This window comes from Manacus candei, unplaced genomic scaffold (assembly GCF_025592945.1).
Source record: "Manacus candei isolate 608988 ecotype Guabito, Panama unplaced genomic scaffold, ASM2559294v1 h1tg000035l, whole genome shotgun sequence".
Lineage (NCBI taxonomy): Eukaryota > Metazoa > Chordata > Aves > Passeriformes > Pipridae > Manacus > Manacus candei.
In genome coordinates this window covers 1101772-1128765 of record NW_026138083.1, presented here as the reverse complement: position 1 = coordinate 1128765, position 26994 = coordinate 1101772, and the positions used below count along the sequence as shown (strand labels likewise).

The following is a 26994-nucleotide window of genomic DNA, read 5'->3' as shown; positions in this document are numbered from 1 at the left end:
TTTTTAGTGACCCCTGGTTGTCTTCCTCTGTCCATCTGCAAAAGCCCTTGGCTCCCCTCCTCGAGGGTTTGGGACAAAAAAGGGAGAGAGCAGGACAACCCCCCCATGGAATGTGATTGAATTTGAAACCAGAAAAGGCAGGATCCAACCCCTTGGCTCTGGCTGAAGAATCACTCAACCTCTGGCTGCTTTTCTTGGAGGAATTCCACCTGTTTGACGACAAATTAAGCACCAGAACCAACACGGAACCAGCCCCGCTCCGAGTTCAGCGCTCCAGGGAAAGCAAGTTTTCCAAGCTGCCTCCACCCTCCAGGACCTCGTGGAAGCGGATTAAGATCCATCACAAGCGCAGGGGTTACAAAAACAAGGACAAGGCACAGCTCCCAGCCGAGGTCCCCTCAGAATTCCCCACAAAAAAAAAAAAAAAAAAAAAGACATATTTGTAAACAACCCTTCGTTACAAAAGTAAATTTATTATGACCTCACTTTTATAATTTTTTTTTTTTTTTTCCACTCGTGGTAACTATTTATAAATAACTCCTGTCCGTCGCCACGGCTGGGGGTGAGTTTGGTGGTTGAGAAGGTACAAAATAAAGCGGGTTTGGGGTGGTCCTACAGCACCATGGCCTGGGGGTTCCCGAGGAGCAGCGGCGCGAGCCGGAGCAGCGCCCGCACCGGGATGTGCAGCCGCCTGAACTTCAACAGCAGCTCCGAGAAGCTCCCGCTCCCTAAAAAAAAAAACCATCCAAGACAAAGAAAATGAGGTAAAAGTGGGGTCAGATTTGCCCCAAACAGAGCTCTGCCCCAAATAGAGCAGAGCTCCCTTGGTGGAGCCTCCGGAGGCATTTTCCCAGAGATCCCAAGGTTGCAATGCTGGTTATAAGATCAATTTTTACATAAAAACTGTAAGAAATCCCAAATTCCATCAGGGAGAAGAACGCGAAGAGAACACCCAGAGGAGAGGTGTGTAGCAGGCATCTGACTGGAATCATCCAAACCCAGACACAGGAATGTGTATGCTCAGGGCTGTGGCCAGCACAGGACTCCTGGGATGGGCACTCCTTGGGAAGCCTCCAGCCCCAGATCCCTCTCCCCACGGAGGGGGTGACATTCCTGTCACGGCCCTAAGCAGGGCACAGAGCTCCCAAAGTTGCAGACCAGCTGAGTTTCCTCAGGAGAGCAGAGCACTGGTGTATCCCAGGCTGGGCTGAGGCAGGAAAAGCTGCCCAGTGAAAGGGGCCAGGATTTCCCTGGATCCCAGCTCCAGACTCACCTTCCAAGCCTCCAGCTGCCAGCTGGGTTGGTGTGGGCACAGAGTGGTAGATCAGGAAGCAGGCCAGCATGCTCAGCTGGGATTCCTCTGGGGGCTGCCCGCTCAGGTAGGAATGCAGGGACACATCCCCTCCAGCTGCGAGACACAAGGCACACCAGGGAAATTCAGGAAGCATTTCATGGAGGAAACTGGGTTTCTGCAGAAAAATCTCCATCTCCCTACAGGAGGTGGGCTGGGGGCTTGTTGTTTTCCAACCTCCTTCCTTCTGCCATGGCCACCCTACACCTTGTTCCCTGCTGTGGCCACCCCTCCTAGAAAATTCTCCCAGTGTAGAATTAGGAAGGCATTTTCTCTGGAAATTGTGAACCAAACCTCCCACCGCTACAGGCAAACACAATTCCTCAGGGAATGGTTCCAACCAAACTGAAAAGAAGGTGGTTTATCCAAGTGCCCACCTTTCCCTTGCCAACCTGGATCAGCAAGACAAGAACCAGGCGAGCAACCTGGTCTGGTGGGAGGTGTCCCTGCCTGCCCACGGCAGGGGATGGAATGAGAGGGTCTTTAGGGTCCCTTCCAACCCAAACCAGCCTGGAATTCCATGAAGAGCTGGATTGGAGAGCTCTCCTCCCTACCTTGCAGCCACTGATCCAGAGTGTTGTCTATAGTGCACTTCATCACGGGCAGGAACTCCGAGTTCATGAAGAGCCCTCGGTTGGGGTTCCTGCTCATCCTCTCCTGGTGGCTCCGGGAGCTGAAGAACTCCAGCACCAGCTTGATCTGCCACAGCTCGAACGTCTCCGACATCTCCCCCCTTTCCAACCTCCTCACGGCCTGGGAGAGGGGGAAACACAAGGTGAACACTCTGTCCCCCCCAAAAAAGTGGCCCAAAGCGTTCCCTAAAGCAGAACTGTGAGCTGACTGCACCTGATCTATGGCGATGTACGTGGGCAGCATCTCGGGGTTCTCCTGGGTGACGCACTCGTAAAGGATGGAAGAGAAAAGGTCCAGGATTTCCTGTTTCTGATCAAGGACACGTGTCAGATGTGGTTTATTCAGGTTCCTACTCGTGTTTCCTTCCATTAAAGTTGCCCCACGTTGCTGACATCGCAGCAATCTGGGATGTCAGTGATGCCACACAGCTTGATTGTTAAGCTTGTGTTTTATTCCCTCCCTTAAGTCACCCTGTGCAAAGAAATTCCAAGCAAAACACCCAAACCCCTCCCTGACTTCCCCGAAATGCCTCAGGACACTTTGGATTTGTTAAACACATTCCTCAAGGAATGGGACACAAACCCCAATACCAAACCAACAAAAATTAGAGGGTCACCACCCCTTTACACCTTTGTGTTACAAAACATCCTGTAGAATATTCCCTGTTCCTGCTGCTTGGAGGGCTGGACTCTGCTCCAGAGTTTAGTGAAGGTTTTCCCTACCTTTTATCCACGCCAGAAGTGTTGGTCCCCACCAACACACCCTACCTGGCCCATGTCCACAGTTGGTTTGCAGAAATAGTCGGCGAAGGAGAAGAGAGCGGGGTCAGAAGTGAAAGCAGAGATGGCTTCTGGCTGGGAAATAAAAAAAAAAAAAAAAAAGAGATTAAAACACACCCTTAAAATGAACTTTTTTGGTTTGGTGCACAAAGGCAGCAGCAATCGATAACCAAACCTTCCAAAACATGAGTGAGAAGGTTGTAACCCACACCAAAGGTTGGAATTCATGATCTAAGGGTTGGATTCCTGATCTAAAGGTTGGATTCCTGATCTGAAAGTTGGATTTGTGATCTAAAGGTTGGAATCCCTGATCTAAAAGTTGGACTCCACGATCTAAAGGCTGGACTCCATGACCTTGGAGGTCTTTTCCAGCCTAAATGATTCCATGACCACGCCCATCATGGACAGAAGTATCCCTGGCAGGAGGCCATTCCAGGAGGGATACCTTGAAGGCCCGCGCTTCAGAGTTGCGGTGGGTGACGGTCTGTGCCAGGAGGCTGCGCCATCCCATGGGATCCTCCTTGTAGGAGAGCTGCCCAGCCCTGAGCTTCACGTACAGGATGCCACCCTTGGAGAGGATCGACCTGGAACAGCACAATGGGACTTGTTTAAATGGACACAGACAGGCAGCCTGGAGAGCAAACAGAGCTCCCACAGCTCCCAGGCAATAACATTCCCTTTCAGGCTTTGTCCTAAGTATTTAAACCCTGCCCAGAGAAGCTGGGCATTCCTGCCAGTCCCATTCCTGCAAGTGTTCAGGGGCAGGTTGGATGTGATTCAGTTGTTCATTAATGGCTTTCAGACGAACTAAAAGAGCCCCGTGGCTGAGCAAAGGCGCAGCCGGTTTCCTTTACCACCCATGTTAAAGTGCAAAGCTGACACTGATTTCACCCCAAATCCTGTATTCCGGTAAAATCTCTGGTTCCCACAGCTGCCCAACACCTCCTGAGCGTGTCAAAAACACAGTGAGTGCTTTGCACCGCGAGCAAAATAGCATTTTCACAGAGCAGTAACAGCCCCAACAGTCTGGGAAACGTGACATCACAGCCACTCAAAACCAAACCAAAACCATGAGTGCGAAGCTGCTTTCTGGTGCTGCTCCATCCCGCTGCCCAATTTCTGTGGTTTTTACTATCAGGTTTTCCCCCTGCCCCCTGTTTTTTTTGCATGAATTATTCACATCAATAGGCGAAACCAACTACGCAGTTTCTTTCTTCAAACCCACCTCCCCCCCCTTAAAAAAAAAAAAAAAGTGCTGCCAAATGCACAGCAGCAAGACCTGAGCAAAGCCAGGCTTCTTTCTAATCCGTGGGAGGGGTTAAAAAAAAAAAAAAAAACCAACCCAAACATTCAGTAAAAATTACTACAAGCTCGTTATTCGGTGAAGCATTAAAAATACTTACTGGAGGTGATTGGTTCCCTTGCTCAAATCTATTAATAATTCCCAGTACCGTGGTCCCTTCACTCTGATCTGTCAACAGAAGCAGGTTTTTTTATTAAATAGAAACAGAAGCGTTAAATTAAGAGGGGCTTTGACAGTTTGTTTTTTTTTTTTCTGGGCCCTTTTTCTGCTGCTCAGCCAGAAAATTCAGGAGGAGGAGCTTTGTGTCTCCTGCAGTGAAATTTCTGGCACAGGGAACTCCCCTGTCCCATCAGATCTTGGAAGATCTTGGTCAAGACCAAAGAGAAGCACGTGGCTTAATTTAACTCCCTGGAGTCATTGCAACAGGACAGCGTTGGGCAGGGAATCAAAAAATCCCTAAATCTCTGCTCCTGCACTCTCTGTGACACAAAAATGGGTGGTTTTCCATCAAAATGGAGAGTTCCTTTACCTGTTTCAGTAAGTGAAGCTCTGGAAGAAGCGTGGGTGCCATCAGCTCCTCGGTGGCCTCCGCGTACCACTGGGTGCCCTTCAAAATGCCACAGGATTCCCAGGTTAGGAGAGCTCATTGTCATGGGAAAAGGGAAGAAAAAGGGCATCTTATGGGGAACAACTCCCCTGGCAGCAGTTTGGGGGGGTTTCTGTTCCCGAGCCCTGAGTAAATGCAGGACTCGGAACTCGGCACTGCCCTTCATGTCAGGAAACATGAACAAAGCCAATTTCCCACGGATGGATCAACACCCAGCCGTGGGCAAGTCTGAAATGGGAAAGTCTGGGAAGTAAAGTATGCTGTGAACGTGGAGAACTCTTTGCCAGAACCACCTGAAAATCCCAGGAACCCTTCCTTTGATCCTTTCCCAAGCAGGTGGTTCCAGCCACCCCTGTGCTTTTGGAAGTCCTTCTTTAAAGGGAGGAGAACCTGGGTCAGCCATGACACCCCCTGACTGTTTGAAGACACTGTGGTGACTTCTCTTCTGCCCTCCAGTTGCCATCAAAGCACATGTGAGGTGGGAGTGGGTTGAGCCCAACCCTTCCATTATTTGCAGGGAATCCAGCTCGCCTTTACCACAGTTTGAAACAACCTAACCCTGGAGGCCACACCGATGAAAACTGGGGTAAATCCCAGTGTCCAGGCATCTCCCTCGCCTTCCTCAAGGCCTCCCAGCCACGTTACCTTGTAGGTCACCTCTATGAGGGCATAGCAAGGAGTGTTGGAATCCACGTCCACGGGAGTGAGGAGCCTCGGCTCTGCCGCCAGCACGTACAGGTGACGCAGGGCCTGGAGGTGGTACCTGGGGGTGGGAATCAGGAGCTCAGCACAGGCAGGGAATGACCCCCAAACACCAAACCACGCCTGGCTCCACAACCAAATCCAGCTGGTGGTGAAACTAAAGGGAAATGTGTGGCCACGGTTTACGTTTTCTAACACGTGTGGGTTAACTGACAGGCCGGGACTTAATGGATTGGAACTAGAAGAGATTAAGGGTCATATATGGAGAGATCTTGCAGGAAAATCTTTCCAGGTGGGAAGGTAAGTCACAGGGGCACAGCCTCAGGAAACCTGTTGGTGTTTCCTCTCTGATTAAGGATCACCACTTGTCACTCATTTCTTCTGTTCTCCACTTCCCTTTGGTGGAAAACCTCCAAAAATGTATTTACAGACCACTTAAGTAAAACCTCACAATCTGTCTTTTGTAAGGAGATGGTTTAGCTCAAGGAAACATGATCCCTAGGGAAATAGGAATCCCTAAGGATACGGGATCCCCAGCAAAGCCTTACCGGTTGTCCGTGCTGTGGACAGGGAAGTGAGGGTACAGGGCACAAAGGAGAGCAGCAATTGAAGAGTTTGAAGTGCTCAGTGAGTATCTGTAGGGAGAAAACAACATTATCTTTTAGGTTCCCTGCTAAAAAACACAGGAGTTCAAAACACTTTGGTGTCCCAGGGATGAGGAAAGGAGTTTATGAGTCAGAAACATTCCCGTGGCACTTCCTTTGCCACAGAAGATGTGTTCATGCATCAGTATGTAGGGGAAAAAAACCCAGGAAAATGAAGGAAACTGGGAGAAGGGATGAGCCCTGCCTTTGGAAATGGCAAATCACCTTCCTCCTCCCAGGAAGAGGAGCCCCAGAGCCATGTGATGAGCCAGGTGGAAGCCGTAGTTCATCTCTCCCCCCGTCTTCTTGTGCATGAAACGGCACAGCTGAAGGACCTGGAGGTTCCCAGAGCCGGCCATGACCATGGCCAGAGCCAGGAGCAGGACACTCAGGCACGTCTCCAGGTTATAGTGACCTGTCTGGGAGCAGAGCAGAGCTTTTATTACTCCTGTGGTCGTGCTGATCTGCTGCTTTCCACCTCAGAGCTTGGAAACCACAACCCACAGCCAAAGGGAGAAGCAGTGAAGCCCTTCAACATGACTCCCAGCCTGTAATTTCCATCCTATAATTAATGGGTGAAAGGGCTGGGTTTGTTTGCATCCAGGTTTTGCTGAGGGTTATCAAAGTGTGCCACACAAAGCAAGGAAAACCAGGAAGGACTTACTATGGATGCTGTCGGAGCCGACAAACACTTCAGGAAATCTGTGGCGTACTTGTACTGGAAAGCAAAGAAACGCACCCTAAATACAGATCCTAAATATAAATATAGATCCTAAGGAGAAAAGTGAAAGCTCTCTGGAGGTGGAAGGGGAAAACACAACCCCTCCCCTTACCAAGCACTGAAATGCTGCCAGGTTTTCCGAGCCGGCGAAGCGAAATCCCAGGGATAAACAGGCTCCGGCGATGATGTAGACGTGGGCTTGCCTAAGGAACAACACAAACAGGAAATGACCACACACCCCTCTCTTCTCCTCCTCGGAATACGGGCCACAGACTCCTCCATCAGTAAAAAATAAAAAGGTTTTTTTTTTTTTTGCAGGAAAAGAATTAGGCTGCAGGTTTGGGTTTTTTTTTGGATGTTACTCACGCCAGCGTTTCCAAGCTCAGGTCTTCGGAGGAAGGCAGCTCCGTGGCGTGAAGGGAGATAATGTTCTCCCTTATGATCTGTAAAAAAGCATAAGGGGAAAAAAATTCATCCTGGGAAAACCTATTTTTAATTGAAATTCTGGCCCATCGAAGTGATATAAAACAAATCCGTGGCACAGGCACGTAAAAGCTGTTGGGTTTTTCTTCCCAGGTCAGCACCCTGTATATTTCTCAGAGGTATTGATCTAATTTGGTCTTAAAAATTCCATTCAATATCTTGGAATATCACTGATCTCACTGTTGAGAAGTTACTCCTAATGCAGCTGTTTTGCACTCGGCTTCTTTCCTGGGCAATGTGGGGAAAAGTTTAATCCCTTCCTTTCCCTGACATCACTTTCTGTCCTGAACAGTCACATCCCTCCTCAATCCCCTTCTTTCCAGTCCCCAGTACTCCCCAAACACTCCAGGGATCCAATGGCACCTCTGTTAATGCACATTTCCTTGTGCACCTCACGTGGCCATGGAGCTGCTCTCACCCAGAACAACCCTGGGAAGGTGGAAAACTGGGAAGCAAAAGACCCCAAACATAAATAAACACCTACTTGAGGCACGTTGCTGTTGACCCACTTGGAGTTGGGCAGGATGTCATCCCACAGAATCAGGCACCGAGCCAAGGTCTGAAAAAAGGGAGAAAGCCAAAACATAGGGAAGGAAAACCCCAACCACACAAACAACAATGGTATTTTTTCATGTCCTTACTCCATCCCCAAAAACCAGACAATCCAGCTGCCTGTTCTCCACAGGTTTTTGTTTTTCTTTGTTTTTTTTTTATTATTCATATAATGAATAATAAAATGTTTTCTCATTCAGAAATGAGAAAACAGCTTTTATTTTAAGATGTGCAAATTCTGCTTCCAGAAAAAAGAAACCCCAGAAGAAATCCTTGCAAGGGCAAGATGAAAATTCCCTATGTACTTCTAACTCCATTTATCTGTAACATTGGGAAAAGCTATAGAAATGCACCCAAAAATTTAACATTGCACATAAAATGTGTCTTTCAAATATTTCTCCCTGAATTCTGTGCTGGATGACAAGGAAGCTGCCTTAGCACAAGGAGAAATTGTTGGAAGGGGTGAGTTGGGCTGGAGAGTAACAGGGGAGACCAGTGATCCCAGGGATTCTTGGCGATGGGAATAAGGGCTAGAGTTAAATAAACCCATCGGTTAAATGGACTGAGGAATGAAACCAAAGGAAATCTTACCCTCAGCAAAAGGAATTCTGGCTTTACAAAGTCCAACAGGTACATGGTGTCCGGGGCTTTGAGCCAGTCCGCGATGGATCTGCGGAGCACGGCGAAGGAACAGGTCACACCCCAGCAATTCCCAAAGGGCAGAGCCAACACCACAGCGGTTCAAAGAGCAGCAATCCCAAGGTCCATACCTGTTGTTGGTCTTCAGGTAGATCATGGCAAGCGCCAGGGTGGCACCGGGACACGTCACGTCCACGTTGATGGTGTCGCCTTCCTGTGGAAACACAGGGAACACCTCCAGGTGGGAAGGGAATGACCCCAGCCGGGTGTGTGCGCTCCCAAAGTCACCCAGGGCTTGAGACACTGCTCAGGCTTCCACCAAAGTCAGCAGCACGCACCTTGATTTGGTAACTGGGAGACTTGTGCTTCTCCCGGTGCATTCCCGCCTGGAATCGCCGGTGGCCCCCGACCATGTACTGGTAGAGCTGCTCGGGAACGTTGAGGTCTGACATCCCTATCAGGTTACTGCCGTGCTGAGGAGCAGAGAGGAGAAGGAAAAACATGGGAGTGACTTCCTCGAGGAGAAAACCCCCTGCTCTTGGCCCACGGCAGCCGGGAGTCAGGGGTGAAACAGCTCCTACAATCCCATCCCAATGGATAACGAGCGTTCTGCTAATTGCAGTTGACTTACCCCGAGGCACACCATGCCCAGGGCCAGCCCAGATGCCAGGGAATAGGACTCCCTGTCGGTGCAATATTCCATCTCTGGCCCGGGGGGACGCCCTGGATAAAACAAACCGGCAAAATCCATCTTTTAAAACTCCAGCTGAGCAAACAGTGGTTTAATTAAGAGCTACGTTCCTAATGAGAGGAGGGAAAAAATATCTGCCCCTTCTCAAGAAAGCCCTCAGTGGAATTCCAAGGAACTGGCACTTCATCCATCCATCCATCTCTAAATGGCAACCCCCTCCTAAATGTTGTGGCTGGAGTTCAGAGACATGGTGAGTATGCCAACGCTTTAAGATCCCTGGACTTGTCCAAATGCTGCTGCTAAAAGAGACTGCACATCCCTAATTACCAAAAGCATAACAATTCCACCCTTAAAATTCATCCCATTCCCTATTTAATAAACCACAGAGTCTCCCAGTAAAGCTCCATATAAAAACATGGATAAAGGCCATTACAAATAAAAATCAGGACGTGCACAGAAGGAGGACGCAACTGAGATCCCAAATCTGCTGTTCAGAACCAGACTGGCGGTTAAAAAACCCTTAAAATTCCAAGCAGGGGAACTCAGAACACCAAAATTCCCAGGTTTTCCCAGAGATGGGAAAACACCTGTCCCAGGGATCCAAGCGCACATCCCAACGGGCTATGCACGGGAAGGGCCCAGTGATGGAACTGCTGAAAATCTCTGAGCAGAAGTGAAGTTTCTTAATTTCAGGGAATCCCAGAATATTTAGGGTTGGAAGGGACCTCTGGAGATCACCCAGTCCAGAGCCACCTGGAGCAGGTGACACCAGAATGAGTCCAGGTAGGTTTGGATTCCACACCCTAATGAGTGTTTTACGCCGCTCAAACAGCTCACAGGAGCTCCTGCTCCCCTGAAAACAGGCCCACCAGGTTTGCAAAACCAGAGGCAGGAGGTACAAACCAATCCTTCCAAGCTCCCCGGTGCCCCTTCCCGGCGCTCATCCCGTTTTTCCCGATGCTGGAACCCACCTATCTCTGCCAGCAGCACCTCGGCCGTGTGCCTGTGGGCCGTGCCCTGGTAGACCAGGCCTATCCCGATGACAGCAGCCACCTGCACGTTGTGGGGCACGTCCAGCTCGGTGGAGGTGGGGGGCAGCAGGGCGGGGATGTGGATGCTCAGCAGGCGGGTGATGGCCATGTCCATGGTGCCCAGCTTGGCGGCGGACACGCCGAGCAGCAGCCCGATGCTGGTCATCTCGTGGCCCTGGGGGAGGGAACAGGGACGCCAGGAACCTTCAGAGATGGGAAGACGCCTGTCCCAGGGACCCACTCCCATATCCCAAAGGGCTGTGCACCGTGGGAAGGGCCTAGTGATGGAATTGCTGAAAATGGCTGAGTGGAAGTGAAGTTTCTTAATTTCAGGGAATCCCAGAATATTTAGGGTTGGAAGGGACCTCTGGAGATCACCCAGTCCACCTGGAGCAGGTGACACCGGAATGAGGCCAGGTAGGTTTGGATTCCACACCCTCCCTGGACAGCTGTCCCAGTGCTCTGCTCCCCCCATGGAAAGAAGTTCTTCCTCGTGTTGAGGAAGGGTCCTTCCAGCCCAAACCATCCTCAGTCCTGCACCACAACCACTAACATGCAGCCACTCTGCTATCCTCCCACAGCAGGAAAACTTCTACCCCAGTGGTTCAAGAGGAACCTGTTGGTTTTTCCTTCTCGTTCTGCTGGAAGGGCCCAAATCCCACAGGGATTTCTCCAGAAGGCCTCACCTTTGTCAAGTAGTCGTGGATGTTGAGCGTGGCCAGTTTGGTGAGGTGCCCATTGAGGCCCAGGGCCATGAGGAATCCTGCGTATTCGTTGGCCAGCTCTGCAATTTTGGGCTTGTTGTAGACGATCCAGGCGGAGTCTATCTGGGAAGCGGGAGCGATCTTCAGGCCGGCGGCCACCCCGTTGTGGAAGCTGGCCCAGCAAGCCATGTTGGGAGGCACATCGATATTCCCACTGTTCAGATCCACGGTGGTGTTCCTGGGAGGGGCACGGCCTGCCGAGGAGAGAGGGAGTTAACAGCAACCAGGAACATCCAAACCAGCCAAGGGAGGGAACGGCTCCGATCAGAGTCGCCCTCCGGTGCCTTCAGGAACGCCAGGACAGCACAGATCAAACAGCAACTTCCCAGGATCTCTGTCCTTTGTGGCTCCAGCACTAATTTTTTCACTTCCCTGTGTTTCTCAGAGTGCACCTGATGTCAGGTCTCAGTGTTTGGTAACAAAAAACACTGATTCAAACCCCAAGAGCTGCCACATCACAAAAATCACACTTCGGCCACGCAACTCTCTGCAGAAAAGCACAGGAGATGCTACAAAAATTCAGAAGTTCAGAAGGAAATGGGATAACCACTGAAAGAATCTCCAGCCATCTGTGAAACACTGGATTGGTCGGGAAGGAACCACTGACCCACGTACCGGTGAGGTTCAGCTTCGGGATGGGCAACTGCTCCGTTGGAACGGGGTGGTAGGAGAACAAGGTGAACATTCCTCGCCCCACTGGGAGTGCCATGGTTCGCTGGCACAGCTGTAACAACCTGGTGGGCACATGAAACCAAAGCCAAGTGCTCAGCACGGAGAACTTTTCCAATTACACAGCACAAAACAGACCTCCAGGCAACAGGCACGGGACAAAACCACTTTTTCCCCCCGAGTCTTCCCTCTTTCTTTTGACCCCACCCTCTGGTCTTCACAAGATTAATCTCAAAGACACATTTTACTGACACCTCGTTGAAACTTGCCACCAATTTGCCCTAAAGCTGCTTAAATCAACCTCTGCTGTGGACATTTCCCAGCCATATCAGAGGTGAGGTGACAGGAGAAAGCCAACCAGAGCTGGTGGGATCTTGCTATGACTGGTGTAAAACCCACGTAGAGAGTTCATAAGGTGCTTCCAAGAACCCTGACCACAGTTCTCTATGATTTACTCTGGAAACACTTTCTAGACTCGTCAGATTACTCAGCTTGGTAGCTCACACAATAATTTGATAAATTCCTACTCCTGTAGAGGGTTTTGCCTGCTAATTGTGTCCTGAAATTAGCTTTTTTTCTCTGTTTTCTTTTTAAAGAAGATACTTTTAACACCCCCAAAATTAGTGATTAAAGAAGCAGGATGGGGGACAATCACAAGGCCACTGGGCACAGGAGGTTTCAAAAGACAGAGGGATGGGACACTGAGTGTGTTTTGTGCAGAATTAACGAGGTCCCCTGAGCCAAGACCAGCCCTGAACAAAGTGTTCTCCAGCTTTAGGCAGGGGATGGATGATGTTTTCTTCTCCACAGAGCAGGTCCTGCTTATATATCACATCTTTTAGGTGGGAAAAAAAGTGCTACAAGCTGCTTTCAACCCCCAACTGATCCCAACTGTTTGGGTTTGAGACTCACTGTCTTTCCCATCTGCTGCTGATCCCAGGGGCCCTCCAACTCACACACAGCAGAGCTCTGATGTTCATGGAGCTCCAACGACCTGGATTATGAAATCCAACCCTTTTCTATGAGTCCTAATATTGCCCTGTTCAGATCCACTTAACTCTGAGCCACTGAAAACACCCAGACAATCTTTTCAGAGCCAAATTAATGAGAAACAGCTGGAAACAGAGAGAGTTCCAAGGCCAGGCTGGACAGGGCTTGGAGCAACCTGGTCTGGTGGAAGCGGGATGGAACGAGATGAGCTTTAAGGTCCCTCCCAGCCCAAGGCATTCCACGATTCCACGCTCCTTTACCGGTTTTCCTTCTCCTCTATGTACTCGTGGTCGCTCGCTTCCGGCATCTGCACCACGTTGACCCGCACGGGCCGGGCGCTCTGGAGGAGCCTCCTCACCTCCTGCACCCTCAGATCCTCGCTCCAGATCAGGGACATCACCTCCTCGTTCATGTCGTTCATGCCGTCCTCGTCCTCCTCCGACTCGGCCGCGGAGGGGATGTCCGAGGACAGCACCGAGCCCATGGACTGCGAGGGAGAGGGGAAGGAAGGAAAGGGAAGGACATGATTCCAGGGCTGGAAATACCAGCACCACGGGCTGAACTCACCCCAGCACGACCACGAGATGGGTCTGTGAATACAAGGGACTGGCTTGTGCAGCATCCACACCACTTTTGGATTATGGAATCCAACCCTTTTCTCTGTGTCCTGCACTCAGGCTTAACTTAATGCTCAGTTCAGGCTCAAATGCATTGATCAGGTCTACTTAACTTGGAGCCACCTCAAATACTCCCACAATCACGTGCTCCTTACAGGAATTCAAAGGCCAGGAGGAATTTTGAACATGGAAATCAAGTACTTTTGCCCATGGAAATGGGATAAAGAACTATCAGGAGAAGAGAAGGCGACACCTCAAATACATCAAGGACCACCGGGCTGAGCTTGAGGAGGTGACATGGGACATAGTTCTTGTTCTTTCCAAACTCTTTCTTGTCTCAGAGCAACTGGAAAGAATTTTCCCCTCCACAATCAGCCCAGTTTGGGATTAGCCTACTTTGGGATTAGCCCAGTCAGATCTTCTGTTCTGCAGGTGCTGCCCAAGAAACCTGCATTATTTTTCTAATCGTGGATGTTTTCATCAATCAGAGCTTCCATCTGGATTCTCTCTGCAGCAACCTTGGGAAAGCAGGTTACCTATTAAAACAAACAGCCTGTACAGCAGAAAACTCCAAATATTTGTTGCTGTCAGCCAACCTGGGCTTCACCATCAGAGCTACATGACTAGAACAGCCCCAAAGTTGTTGGCAAACCCTCTTCCCATGCAAGATTTAAGAAATCCTCTCTTAAAACTCTGCTCTCCTGTTCCTTCTCATCACCCAAGTGATGCAGGGGACCAGAAAGAACGGCTGCCCGTGGCTCTCTGGGAACACATGACCCCCAGGAAGGCAAATAAATGTGGAGCAGATGAATGAAACCCAATTTCTTCTGATAAATACACAGTAAATCTCAATTCATAACTGCACCACCCAGTGTCCGTTCTGAAACAGGAAACTCCACCCTGCCCTTCCGAGAAATGACAAACAATTTGGGGTTTGAAGAGCACTTTGCCCTTTTAAGGCAACATCTATTCGAGGCATTGTTATAAAGTCAGTGATAAAATCAAATTTATCATCATTTTTGTGATCCGCGAGGGTTTCGGTTGGGCAGAACGTCACCAGCAGAAAACAAAAAGGGCTTTTAACGTGGGAGTTTGGACACGTGGTTAATTTACTTTTCTGCTAAATCAATGAGGTTTTTAATGTGAAATTATTAGTGAAGCCCTCTGTTATAAAAACTGGAATTATTTTAATATCCTTTCAAAGCCAAGACAGCAAAAAAGATCTCGCCCAAGATGTATTTGAGATTACAAATCCCTCTTCCTGACTTTGGGAAAAGTTATGGACAACTTGCTGGCCTGAAGTGGTTTTATGCCAGCTTTCAACAAGATTTTCGGCTTCCAATAAAAGACATTTAAACGAGACTAAATTCCCTGTGATCCTGATGGTTCCCACCTAAGAGGAGAAAATGCCGAAGAGAAAAACACCACACGCTTTTTTTTATCATTTTACCTCAGGATAAAAGTAACTAAAACTCGAAATATGGCAGGTGTATTTCCCAATCCAGCTCTTCCAGAGGAGAGGGAGATGCCAGACTGAGAAACACCCACTTCCTCCTCCCTCTGTCACAGTTTGATGGCAGAGCCTCTGGACAAAGCACCACAGGACAAGAGGAGGAGGAGGAATCAAACAGCTCTGGAGGCAAAAAATTTCCAGAGGGAAAAAAATTGTCTTGGCAAAATATTTTGGCAAAAATCTGTTTGGAGGCAATTTTTTTTTGCCTGAATTAAGTTCAAAATGTGTTTCATATTGAGTTCCCACAGCTATTCCTGTGCTGGATCCTGGACTTTATATCGAAACCCTCGTGTGTGTAAACCCTCGATCTCGTTGCGATTCCACACCTTGGGATGCCCTGAAATTCCTGAACCGGCTGCTCTGCCCAAGCCCCGGGACTGTGAAACCCATCTGTGGCCCCACTCACGGATTTTCCCTTCTGCAGGTTCCCTTCACAGGCCTGTTTGGACAAATCCTGGCGCCCGATGAGGAGACAAACAGCTTCCGGCCAGTCCGAGGCCGGCTGCTCCCGGCAGTGGTAGATGGCATCCCTGATGGGAAGGGCCACTCCAAAGGGAAGAGATTCCAGGTCTCTCAATGTGAAACCTTAAAATTAAGGGGGAAAAGAAGCCAAACAGACTGTGTGATCAAAGCTGGAGCAAGTGTATCTCATGTTATGATGTTATTTTCATTCCGCTCTTACCGACACTTGTCATCCAAAGAACTAACTTTTCAGCCAGGCTGGAAACGGATGAGCTGTGCTTGAAACTGCACCTGGAAAACGGAGGAGAGTTAAGGAGGAGCCAATAAAGCTCATCCAGGAGTCAGCAGAAAGCCAAGAACTCAACAAAACACCACTAAAACCCCTCGTACCGATTGTCATCCTGTTCCATCTGCTGCTTCCGTTGGCCTAGGAAAGACAAGGCTGCATTAATTCCACGTTTTTCCAAGCACAGCACAATCCTAGGATGGCATCAAGGCGTCCTTACCTGATGTGATCTTGTACAAGTAATGGGAGGCTTCGTTTGCCACGGCGCTCTCATCCCCAAGGATATAGAGAGCCACGCTCTGGACAGGGAAGAGACACCAAAACAGGTCATTTTGGGGGCTGGTATTGCTTTGCTTCCCAGCAGAACAGGCAGGAAATAACTGTAATACAACCTCCACAGCAGGGCAAGTTTATTGTCAGCAAAAGGAGATTGAAACAATTGAAACAAACAAGAAACTTTGAGGCTTTATATTTAAAGTTTGGGAAAAAAAAAGACATCCTGAATTTTCCCTAATAACTGCTGCAAAGGTGAAGAGATGAAACGTGTCCCCACTCATCCTTCTCGTCCTGCTCACATTTAATTTCTCTTGCAGAACACACACATTATTATAGACACTGTTTGGTTTCCTCCACATCTTGGATATTGTGGAGGCTCCAAGTGAAAAGCTGTTCCCACTCCAGCTTTCCAGCCAGCAAAATCCAAGGGATCAGCCCCCCATTTACTTTTTAATGCTTCCAGACAAGAGAAGCTGGGGAAAAAAAAAAATCACACTCAGAAAAAGATTATGTGGGGTTTTTTTGATGAAGACCTTCCAACTCTGAGCTCTGCACAGGCAGGTCAGGTAGAGGAGGGAGAAAATAAGAGTCTCTTCTCCTTGTTTTTCTCCTCAGGATCAACACTTCAGCTTCCATGAAGGATATTTCCCTGCCAGCTGGAGCAAACCCTGCCCACAGAGCTGCTGTGCTGACAGAACAGAGCACACTGTGCCCCAGTACGTACCAGCACCACCAGTTTGCTCCGTTCACAGATCCCAGGTAAATAGGGATAAGGCTGAACTCCTTCTCCCTTCAGGCAGGAACTCAGCCACTGGAAGATACTTGGAGGCTCAGCAGAGAAAAAGGAGGGATGGAGCATGAAACCTGTTTGGACTTAACCACATGAACAGCAAGGCCAGTGAGTTCAGGGTAAAGGCACAATAATTCCCCATTATTCCCAAAGGAAGCCCTACAGAACTTCCCTGAGTGACAAAAATCCAGCATTTCCCTCAGAACTTTACAGATTTCTCCCTCCTGCCATAGGGAACAGCCTTGGAAGTTAACAGCACTAAACTGAGCTACAACCTCTTTGCCTTCCTTGTCCACAAACCTGAGTAGCAAAGCCTGAGCAATTTCAGGAGATTTTTTTTTTGGTAAGTTTTTTCTTACACAACCCCTAAAATCCAGCTGGCAGGACACCAAGCAGACACACAGACAAGGTGTGACCTGATTTTAATGTGAATTTTTTGTGGGTTTAGCTCTGATTTGGTTCTTCTGAACTCGAAACCGAGAGCCCACCAGCCCAGCAATACTTTCCACAAGAGAGGTACTTCTCACTACCAGGCTTTTCCCACAGGTAGAGATTTTCTCAGCCAGCCTGAGCTGGGACTTTGCCAAGATGAAACCAGCATTCATTGCTCTGTGGAGGTTCCCACGAAACACTGGAAGCACCAACTCATGGCTATAGTGGGCTAATTTCAGTCCAGAACCCCCAGGGGACCATCAAAACCAAAGGGAATATCCAAATATCACTGAATATCCTCCTGAACTCACCTTGGTCAATGATGCAGGTCTGTCTGGAGGTTTTGACCAGGGCTGGGTAATCTCTGTAGTAATAATCTATGTAAGCTTCCAGTTTCAAATCCCTGGAATGACAGAGAGGTGAGTCCCAGAGGGGGAGGAAAAAAAAAAACCAAAAAAACTCTCCACCTTCCTGGACGGGAATCCTTTGGGAGTAGGTGCTACTGGGGAAGGATCAGTCATAGGAAAAATAAAAGGTTTCAACATTCATCTTCTTTAGTACATGGGAAGTCTGTTCTAATCTGTGCAATTCCCAGATCTCCCATGTAGATAATGAACAGCCAGAGCATGATGCACAGCCCTGTGGTTTTCCAGGTGGACATACCTGGCCAGCTGGACCAGGAGAACCACGAGGGAGCGGAGCCCTTCTCCCATCAGGCTGTTCAGCTTCAGCTCCTCGTAGATGAGGTGCAGGACAAAGAAAATGGCAGGAATGTGGCTGAAAAGGAGGGTGGAGGAGTCCAAACTAAGGCTCTGGGGAAAGTCATCCTTGGAAGGGGAAACTTCCAGGGGGTCCAGTCGCAAAGCTTTGGCAACGGGATGAGACTCGAAATTCCTATGGTAGTCAGAGCTCAAGAGATATTCCCAGTCCTGGAGCAAAGAAACAGGGAAGAGAGGCAGAGATTCCAGCAAAGTAACGCCAAAGCACTGCTACAGAGGAGTTTTCTCCCCAAAAAACGGATCCCAATGTGACTGTTGAATGGAAAAGGTGCTGCACAGGAGATTCAATGATTAAGGTTCATCCTTCCCATAAAAGAATCAAAGCCTTCGTTCCTTAGTCCATCCTAATTCCCTCTGGAAGTGAGAACCCTGACAAGTAGGGTCACATGATGCAGCTTTGGAAAACTTTTCTTTCCCCCAAATTTCCATCTCAGATGAAATTCCACATGCAGAGTGTGTTGCCTTTAAAAAAAGCCAACACCAAACCCCACTGCCCCCTACTCGTAAGAGAGAACCTTTTCTTACCTCATCTGACCCCGTTTCTGAGGGCCTTGCCTTCTTTGGAGCAATGACTGGGGAAAGTGATCCTTCAAAATCGAGCTGCAAGAAATAAAAGGAGCAAAAACAGCTCAGCTGTGACACTCCCAAGATTTCCTAAGTGAATCACTGATCATAAAACCTGAATTCAAACCAAGCACAACATGACATAACTCGAGGTACTTCTAGACTTTGCTGGGAAAGAACCCATAGACACTGGAATTCAACATCCTCTTTAGGAAACAACAATCTGAGCTGTGATCTGTGTTCAAAATGAGAGTAAATTTAATGTGGATTAGATGAACCAAATCTTTAATGCATTGGTGTTGGGTGTGGGCTGGACTGTGCCAGCTAACAGGACAAGAGGCAATGGGCAGAAACTGATGCACAGGAAGTTCTACCTGAACATGAGGAAGAACTTCTTTGCTGGGCAGTGACTGTGCACTGGAACAGATTATCCAGAGAGGCTGTGGAGTCTCCATCACCGGAGATTTCGAAGAACCATCTGGATACAATCCTGTGTAATGTGCTCCTGCTTGAGCAGGGAGGTTGGGCCTGATGACCCACTGTGGTCCCTTCCAACCTGACCCATTCTGTGATTCATCATTTATTTTTATAACCAACTGCCACGGTCAGACAAGCCCCTTATAAATCTACAGAGCACAACAGACCCGAAAATCAGAAACATTTCAGAATTGATTCCAGGGCACTTTGTGATTCAAGACAAGGCACAACCTCCAGCACCTCTCTCGAACCATTTGGAACCTTGAAGAGCTACCAGCAGCTTCAATGCCAACCAGAAGAACCTGCTCACATTCCGTGTCCAGGAGAGCCTCTCCGTGTTGTATCCCATCATGTTCATGAGGCACGTGACAAACAGGTTCCACTCGGAGTGGTAGCTGGGCCCTCCCGGGGCGTTGTAGGCGTTGTACCACTTGACCAGCACCTGCACAGCTGTCTCCTTGGGCAGGATGGCTTTGAGCCCCTGCAGGCACCTCCTCACTGCGGGAAAAGAGGGAAAATAACAAAGCAGCTGCATTTTCCTGGAATTTGTTCCGTCATGTATCAATCCTCTCACTGGACCTGCTTTTAACTCTCTAGGAACTCACAGCGAAAGCCCCACGGCCTCCAACAGCTGTTCCTGTGCTGAGGTGGGGTACAAAACCAGGGGAAAATGTTCCTTTTTTTTTTGCTCATTGCTGAACTGGCATCTCAGCTCTTCCCCAGGAATAAAACACACAATAGCAGAGAGCAAAGCTTTGGAGTCCTACCTAATTCCGAAGTGGCAATTTCGGGGATAGTGATCCGGACCATGGTGTTATTGCTGAGCTCCTGAAAAAAAAAAAAAAAAATCAACAAAGGGAAGAGCTAAATTGGGAAATGCACCAAGTAAAGGCAGAGTCCTTTTCTACGAACTCAGAATCAGTTTTTGTGTTAAGATATTCCCAAATCTTGGCTGTTTGCTGCACTGAAGATCTGCAACCTCAGGTGCCAGCTCCGTGAAACTCTTGGAATGGAGCCTGAAATTATCTTGAAATAATCTCTGCTAACAAAGTGTGGCCTCGAATGACAGGAAAACACCTACTAGAGTTATTCTGTTGTGGACAGGATCTCTGAGAGCTTGAATGAAAGTCCCAAGCTGCTGGAAAGTACAGTCCTCGACGTAGGGCGAGTCGTGAAGTTTGGAAGAATCCCTTAGCTCTGGAACTGGTGACAAAAGCACACCCTGAAAAGTGGTAAAAATGACTGGGTTTATGGAAATCATAAATAAATAAACAGCACTAAACAGATCTTCTTTAAACACAGTTTAATCAGGGGATTTACAGAACGAGAAGAAAAGATTCAGCTCCAAGAGATTCCTTGAAAGTTAAAAGATCAACCAATCGTTTGAAGCTGTTACAACTAAATCCTTTCCAAGGAATATTTCCTTACTCCTTACCTCTTCCAGGGGCCCCAGGTGCTTATTCAAAGGCTTGGATGGAGTACTGACACTGTCCAAGGGAGTGCTTGGCCGAGGCATTTGGTTGGACATCGTCAGGGACGGAGCAGGAAGCCCGGGAATAAACACCTTCCCCACCTTTTTTGGTGGGAAAAAGGAAAAGAAATAGTTGATTTTTTTTTGCTGAAAATAAGCCCAAAAGATGATTTAATTATGCCACAAGGTGCCACTGATTTTACAGAACTCCCTTTCCAGCACTGCACACAAATTAGGGATGGGAAAACTGTGGCTCACCCGAACCACTCCAGAATAAAGCACCAGATTCCCACTGCCTTCCAGGACCAGGAGTGTGTCGATGCCCTGGAACAATCAAGCAGCATATTCAGCTTCTCATATTTAATTAGGGACACTCCAGTTGGGTGACAAGTGTCACAGCAGGACATTCCAAGGGGAGCAGTCCCCAGGGAGGGACGTACCTGCACCGGAGCCGCGTCCTTTGCTGGAATGTTGGTAACAGACCCAAAGATCAGCTGCGACTTATCGTTGCTCTCTTGGAATTTTACACACCTAAGGATCAGGGAAAACAACAGGAAACACAAAAAGATTGTCCTGGGTGCTGTCACAGAAAGAAACCGCAGAATTTAAAACAGTGCAGTTAGTTTTTTGTGGAATATCTGGTTCCTTTTCCCCTTGCTTTGCCCAAAAATAAGTCAGCTTGTTTTTACTTTTCTAGTCCAATTAAAAGCCCTGCTGTACTTCCAGCTGGTAATTCCCAGAGTGCTCCCCCTGCCCCCGAGGTCGGAATGCTCACCGCAGCTGGAGCTGGGATTCCACTAAAAAGCACAAGAACTTCTGTCCACAAAGGTCAGTGGAAATAAACACTTTGGATGCTTGGGAATTCTTCTCTCTGTCAAAAGAGACACAAGGACCAGTTTAGAACCTGCTTGGTTTTAGAGACCTCAGGAAACCAATCCAGAGGGCCTGGAATAACCAGGCAAAACTGCTCCAAGTGCCCAGTTCTCTTTGGAAGGGAGCCAGGCACGTAGGGAGCATCATTTCCCCAAAAAAAATCAGGAAGTACAATCCACAAATCTACCCTAAGGAGGCTCCACCTGCAGAAACAAGCTGTGATTTCCCTTTATTCCCCATTTCCCGCCACGGGAATCCCTCCCATCCCAACACAAGCTCCTGACCTCATGTTTGTGACAGTCTCTGTCCACAGGTGGTCGATGCACAGCTCGGGAACGATGGGCTCTGTTTCTGGCACGAGGAAGGAGTCGTTGGAAGCGCTGTTTGGGGAGTGGGGGAGGCTGTGCCTCTTCGGGGACTGGGCACTGCTGGAAAAGTTGAACCTCTGCACTCCCGAGAAGGAATGGACTCCCAGGGCTGGGGAATGGGAGCGGCTGCAAGGGGAAGACACAGGACACGGCTGGAAAGAGGACCTTCAAAATCAGGGACAGGATCAAAAGACACAGGACGTGGCTGGAAAGTGGATTTTTACTATCAGGGGCAGAATCCCGGGGAGCTCACACCCTGACTTTGAAAAGCAACAAAATCCCACCCTAAACTAGTAACTAGTTTAATGTTAGATTCCTTTACCAACACACATCCCAGCACGTGAAACTATTTCTCCAATTAATTTCCAGTCATCCCTGCCAGAATCCAACAGATGAGATTTCAGGAGGAAGAAACCCAACTTTTTTCAATGCATGGTCCATTCCATGAAAAATCTCTCCCAACCTCTTCCCTCCAATTGTGGCTTTCTTTAGAAAAGTGACCCAAACCCACTCCTGGGACCTGCAGATATTCCCTGACTCCCTGACAGACCGGCTGTGTCGTGACAGAACAGCCTCCCTGGCTCCTGCACAGGATTATCCTGCTGTGCTGTCGGGATAATGGCACAGCAAGAGGATTCCAAGAGGGTTTTCAGGTGCTGCAACACAAGAGGCACCTGCACCTCGGAAGGACATACTTCTAAGGGTAGAGAAAGACAAGCAGCAAACCCAGATGTGCGCGGAATTCCCTGGCTGCCATCCTTTGGGATGTGCTGTGCAGTGCCCACCTCAAGGCAGCCATGTTGGAGATGGTTGGGGAGCGGGACTGCAGGCTGGGAGAGGACCCGGATCTGCTCTGGCTGTGGATGGACGAGTAGTTCTGGAAAGGGGAGCCCCCAGGGGAGTCTCCTTTGGAGAAGCTTCGGAGGTGGGCAGTCAGGGAGCTGTTGGTGGCCGTGTGCTGGGGAGTGCCCACCTGCTCCGGGAACTTCAGCACCATGCTCTGCTCCTGGGGCACAAACCAACAGGCAGGAGGAGCTTTTTCCATCAGCTGGGTGTTAATTTCTGCCTAGGAAGGTGCTCAGCCTACAGAGTTATTCCTGCCAACGACACTCTCCCACTCCCACAGAAACTGCTCCAATGGTTTTCATAGAATCCCAGAGAGGTTTGGGTGGGAAGGGACCTTAAAGCCCATCCAGTTCAACCCCTGCCATGGGCAGGGACACCTTCCACTAGCCCAGGTTGCTTCAAGCCCTGCCCAATCTGGCCTTGGATACTTCCAGGGATGGGGCAGCCATAGCTTCTCTGGGCAACCCCACCAGCCTCATAGTAATGAGTTTTCACGGCACTAAGTTACTTCCCACTAAGTTATTTCCCACTTTTCTTACAGAACACAACAGTTTGGAGTCCAAACCTTCCAATGTATGGAATAATATGTTAATTACTGCATGTTCCATGACCATCACCATCATGTGACTTCCCTGGCTGTGCTCCAGGCAAACCCACGCAAGAAACTACTTGAAAAATAAAACAACCATCCCCAACAAACACCTTACTCTTATAAATCAAACAAATCACAAGTACCAGGGGCTTCTTACACCCAGGAAATGGAAATACACAGGGGTTTTTATAGTGATACTTAGTCCACGTGGGATTGGTACCTCTGGTTTCACCCTCCGGAGAGCCCAGACCGTGTGTAAGCTCTGCACAGTGTCGTAGGTCATCACAATGGAAGGGTCAGAGCTGAGGAACACGATCCTCAGGGTGTGGTCAGCCACGTACTGCACCCTGGAAGATCCAAACACACCTGGGAAACAGGAGTCAGCTCCGGTCAGGGCAGAAGGATTGTTTCTGTAACAGTATCACGAGCATTTTCCACACCCTCTTCCCTCCACCATCCGGGCTTTGTTCCTGACAGTTTCCCTGCCCATGAAGCAGCTTTAACTTGTCACTTGGAGGTGATTATTTCCATGTTTTTTAACACAGAAAATGCTCAAGGCACACGCTGAGATTTGATCCCACCCTGAGGGACTCCAGTGACACCCCTGAAGGTGCGAAAATACCTCCAGACTTCCAGACAAGAGGAGTGATCTCATCCAAGGGGTGCAGCATGCTGAACATCGTGGGCAAAGGCTCCCTAGGGAGAAACCAAACAGATCAGAGCCTGGAATCTGACAGCAGGGACATCTATTCCATTCCCAGAAGCTTGTTGGTTTAACTGAGCAGATTCGACCTTTTCAGGGCCTCTGTTCCTAATCCCAGCTGGGTACTACAGAATCTCAAGTGCCTGGGATGGACACATAAAACCCATACAGTCCAACTGCTTGCTCTGGGATCCACAGAGGGCTTCCACAGGGACTGGGATCCTGCAGCTGATAGAAAATGTCTCAATGACAACCCCTCAGTGAGTCTTCCCCAACCATCACAGCCTGGAATCAATTCCCAGGACGAACCTTAATGAAATCAGGCCGGTGACACCCATTTTGTGCCTCCCAGATCCTATTCCCACTCCCAAATAATTCTTAACACTCCATTTTGGGCGTTCTCACTCAGGATCGCTGGGATGGGATAAAAAGCCCGGAGGAATCACATCAACATCCCAGAATGGTTTGGGTTGGAAGGGACCTTAAAGATGATCCAGTTCCACTCCTTGCCATGGAGGGCAGGGACACCTTCCACTACCCCAGGTTGCTCCAAGCTCCATCCAGCCTTGAACACTTCCAGGGATGGAGCAGCCACCGCTTCCTCTTTTTTCACCTGATCCCACCTTTTCCCATCACAAACACACAGCTCCTTTCACAAATCCACTCCTTATCAGATTATCCAACAGGAATAATTAGATTAATAATTAGATTATCTACCAGGAAACAACCCAGACCCCTCATCCCATACCTGGGTGGGCTTGGAGGCACCTCGTGGGAAGAACTGCTGCGCTCAAATAACAAACCATATTTTGTTGGCCAGACGTTTGCAACCTATAAAATAATGATGATAAATAGATTTATGAAAAAAATAGATTTAAGAATTTAGATTTAATAATAGATTTAAGAAAAAAAAAAATCAAGTATTTTCTATATTGGTTACGTTTGAGGATTTTACAGCAAAATGAGATGTTTGGGTTTTTTCTTGAGAGCAGGAGAACATAAATCAGAGCCATTTGTGAACCAAAAGGGTGCATTTGTGTGGACAAAAAGTAGGAGAGAACTCACCTGGAAAGGCAAAGCTGCAATGTAATCCTTCCCCTCCATGCTGTGCACGTTTATACAGGAATTCTGCAAAATGCAGATACACTTCTCTACTGTTTCCTCACTACCCGAAACTGGGAGGGGAAAGAAAGGAAAAAACAATTACACAGTGAAGTTCCTCCCTTTTTCAGACACCCCTCATACACAAGAAGTAAGCTTTTAACATAGCAAGGCTTGGTGAATGAGCTCCTGGAGCGTGTCTGGAAGAGGACAATGGAGCTGGGAAAGGGTCTGGGGGACAAGGAATCCCTGAGGGAGCTGGGGGGGCTCAGCCTGGAGAAAAGGAGGCTCAGGGGGGACCTTCTCACTCTCTCCAACTCCCTGATAGGAGGGTGGGGCCAGGTGAGGGTCGGGCTCTGCTCCCAGGGAACAAGGGACAGGTGAGAGGAAACGGCCTCAAGCTGTGCCAGGGGGGGTTTAGGTTGGATATTGGGAAAATTCCTCCCCAAAAGGGCTGTCCAGCCCCAGCACTGCTGCTGCCAGGGCAGTGGTGGAGTCCCCATCCCTGGAGGGGTTTAAAACCCACCTGGATGGGTCAGTGGTGGGCTTGGCAGTGCTGGGGGAACAGTAAGACTGGGTGACCTCGGAGGGCTTTTCCAACCTAAGCAATTCCACGATTCCAAGCATTTGCCCAGGACACTCACCATCAGCCTTTTCGGATTTTTCCTGGGGGACGGTGAAGTCGCACCACAGGGCCTGAAACCCAACGCAGAGACCAATTAATTAACCCCAAACGAGCCGACGCTCCCCACACCGTCTTCCCGGTTATCTCCCAAAACAACCCCAACCAAAACACCACCTGGATTCACACTCAGCCTCCCTCTTCCCGGGTTCCCACACCTGCAGGACGGGGCTGTCGACGGTGAACGCCTTGTACACGGCGGACGCTTGGCTCCTGCTGCCCTTGCTCCAGATGACCACGTTGCTGGCCACGTACAGCTCCTCGTCGTAGTCCACCTCCTCCCCCACGTCGCTGACGCCCTTCCTCAGCTGCCAGCTTTCCTGGAAAATGGGGGCTCGGTAAGGAGAAGCCGGCACGGGCTGCCCGGAGAGGCTGCGGATGCTCCATCCCTGGGAGTGTCCAAGGTCAGGCTGGATGGGGCTTGGAGCAACCTGGGCTGGAACTAGATGGGCTTTAAGGTCCCTGAAGCCCAAGCCAATCTGTGATTCCTGATAAGGGACAATCAGAATCCATTTAGAGTGATTTCTATGGAAGCCAAGGATATGAAAGGGAGGAACAGATAAGAGAGACCCTGTGTTGAGCCATGACATTCAGAGTGAATCCCCTTCTTTCCTAAACTCCTTCTCAGAGAGCAGCTGGGGTGTGGATAGATCCAATCTTAGGCTCGGTCTGCATCACAGAGGGTGTTCACTTGGAGAAGAGAAGGCTCCAGGGAGACCTCAGAGCCCCTTCCAGTGCCTAGAGGGGAGAGATGGAGGGGGACGTGGGACAAGGGATGGAGGGACAGGCCAAGGGGGAATGGCTTCCCACTGCCAGAGGGCAGGGACAGATGGGATATCGGGAAGGAACTCTTCCCTATTCTGGCGGTGAAGCCCCGGCACAGGTTGCCCAGAGGAGCAGTGGCCGCCGCATCCCTCGGACGGGGCTCGGAGCCACGCGGTGCCCGGAGCGTCCCGCGGCCGGGGGTGGCACTGGGCGAGCTCCGAGCTCCCTTCCCCACCCAGGCTGCTCCCCGCGGCCTCGGGCGGGGCCGTACCCGGTGCCGGTCGTGGATGGTGACCTCCCGCAGGGACCCCACGAGCCCGGCGGCGCCGTCGGAGGAGCAGAGCTCCGGCGCGGGCTGCAGCCGCCGCAGCTGCAGGCTCAGGGCGCTGGGGTGCCGCCGGCTCTGCTCGCGGCCCCGCGGCGCGAACTCCTGCAGGTCGCCGGCCGCAATCATCGTCGCCCTCTCGTCACAGTGGTCCGACATGGGGCCCCGATATCCTCATTATTTCCGGGGACGCTCCGGCGGCTCCCGCAGGCACCGGGGCGGGCGCGCGGGCGGGCCGGCACCGGCGGCTCCTTCACACGGGCGCGGCCATCTTGGCGCTCCCGCCATGCTCCGCGCGCCGCGCCGCGCGCGCCGCCGGGAGCCGCCATGGCGGCGCCTCGCGGAGGGGGGAGTGGGTGGGAGGGAAGGAGGTCCGACCCGGGGTTCCACTCCCTGATGAGGGAGCGCCGCCCCTCCCGCCGGGATCATCCCGCCGGGAATCCTCTCCCAGGTGGCCTCCCGGCGCGCGTAATCACGCCGAGCGTTGGCGCGGGGGCGCTGGGCAGCGGAGGG

General features: G+C 49.9%; 1 protein-coding gene across 3 annotated transcripts; it reads right to left on the bottom strand.

The window, feature by feature from the left end:
• Positions 1 to 453: 453 nt before the first annotated feature.
• On the bottom strand, positions 454 to 26782 carry ANAPC1 (anaphase promoting complex subunit 1). Of its 3 annotated transcripts, XM_051792662.1 has the most exons (47): positions 26428 to 26781; positions 25550 to 25711; positions 25354 to 25405; positions 24674 to 24783; positions 24357 to 24439; positions 23528 to 23601; positions 23126 to 23271; positions 22253 to 22473; positions 21384 to 21593; positions 21002 to 21097; positions 20667 to 20757; positions 20485 to 20550; positions 20191 to 20328; positions 19837 to 19977; positions 19523 to 19583; positions 19066 to 19253; positions 18240 to 18314; positions 17599 to 17864; positions 17247 to 17338; positions 16438 to 16586; positions 15658 to 15736; positions 15542 to 15578; positions 15372 to 15442; positions 15096 to 15274; positions 12820 to 13046; positions 11516 to 11634; positions 10823 to 11094; positions 10077 to 10311; positions 9046 to 9137; positions 8753 to 8887; positions 8546 to 8628; positions 8367 to 8445; positions 7708 to 7782; positions 7107 to 7183; positions 6853 to 6943; positions 6684 to 6737; positions 6245 to 6438; positions 5924 to 6010; positions 5319 to 5436; positions 4596 to 4673; positions 4167 to 4234; positions 3209 to 3347; positions 2752 to 2838; positions 2198 to 2293; positions 1906 to 2104; positions 1274 to 1408; positions 454 to 728 (listed from the first exon to the last, which is right to left on the bottom strand). In XM_051792662.1, the coding sequence occupies exons 1-47, from the start codon at positions 26638 to 26640 to the stop codon at positions 613 to 615; spliced, it is 5856 nt and encodes a 1951-aa protein (XP_051648622.1). In that variant the 5' UTR covers positions 26641 to 26781; the 3' UTR covers positions 454 to 612. The 3 variants fall into 3 exon arrangements, with proteins under 3 accessions (XP_051648622.1, XP_051648621.1, XP_051648623.1); XM_051792661.1 differs by lacking the exon at positions 454 to 728 and having other exon boundaries at positions 765 to 1408; positions 26428 to 26782; XM_051792663.1 differs by lacking the exons at positions 454 to 728; positions 26428 to 26781 and having other exon boundaries at positions 766 to 1408; positions 25509 to 25580.
• Between the last annotated feature and the right edge of the window lie 212 nt (positions 26783 to 26994).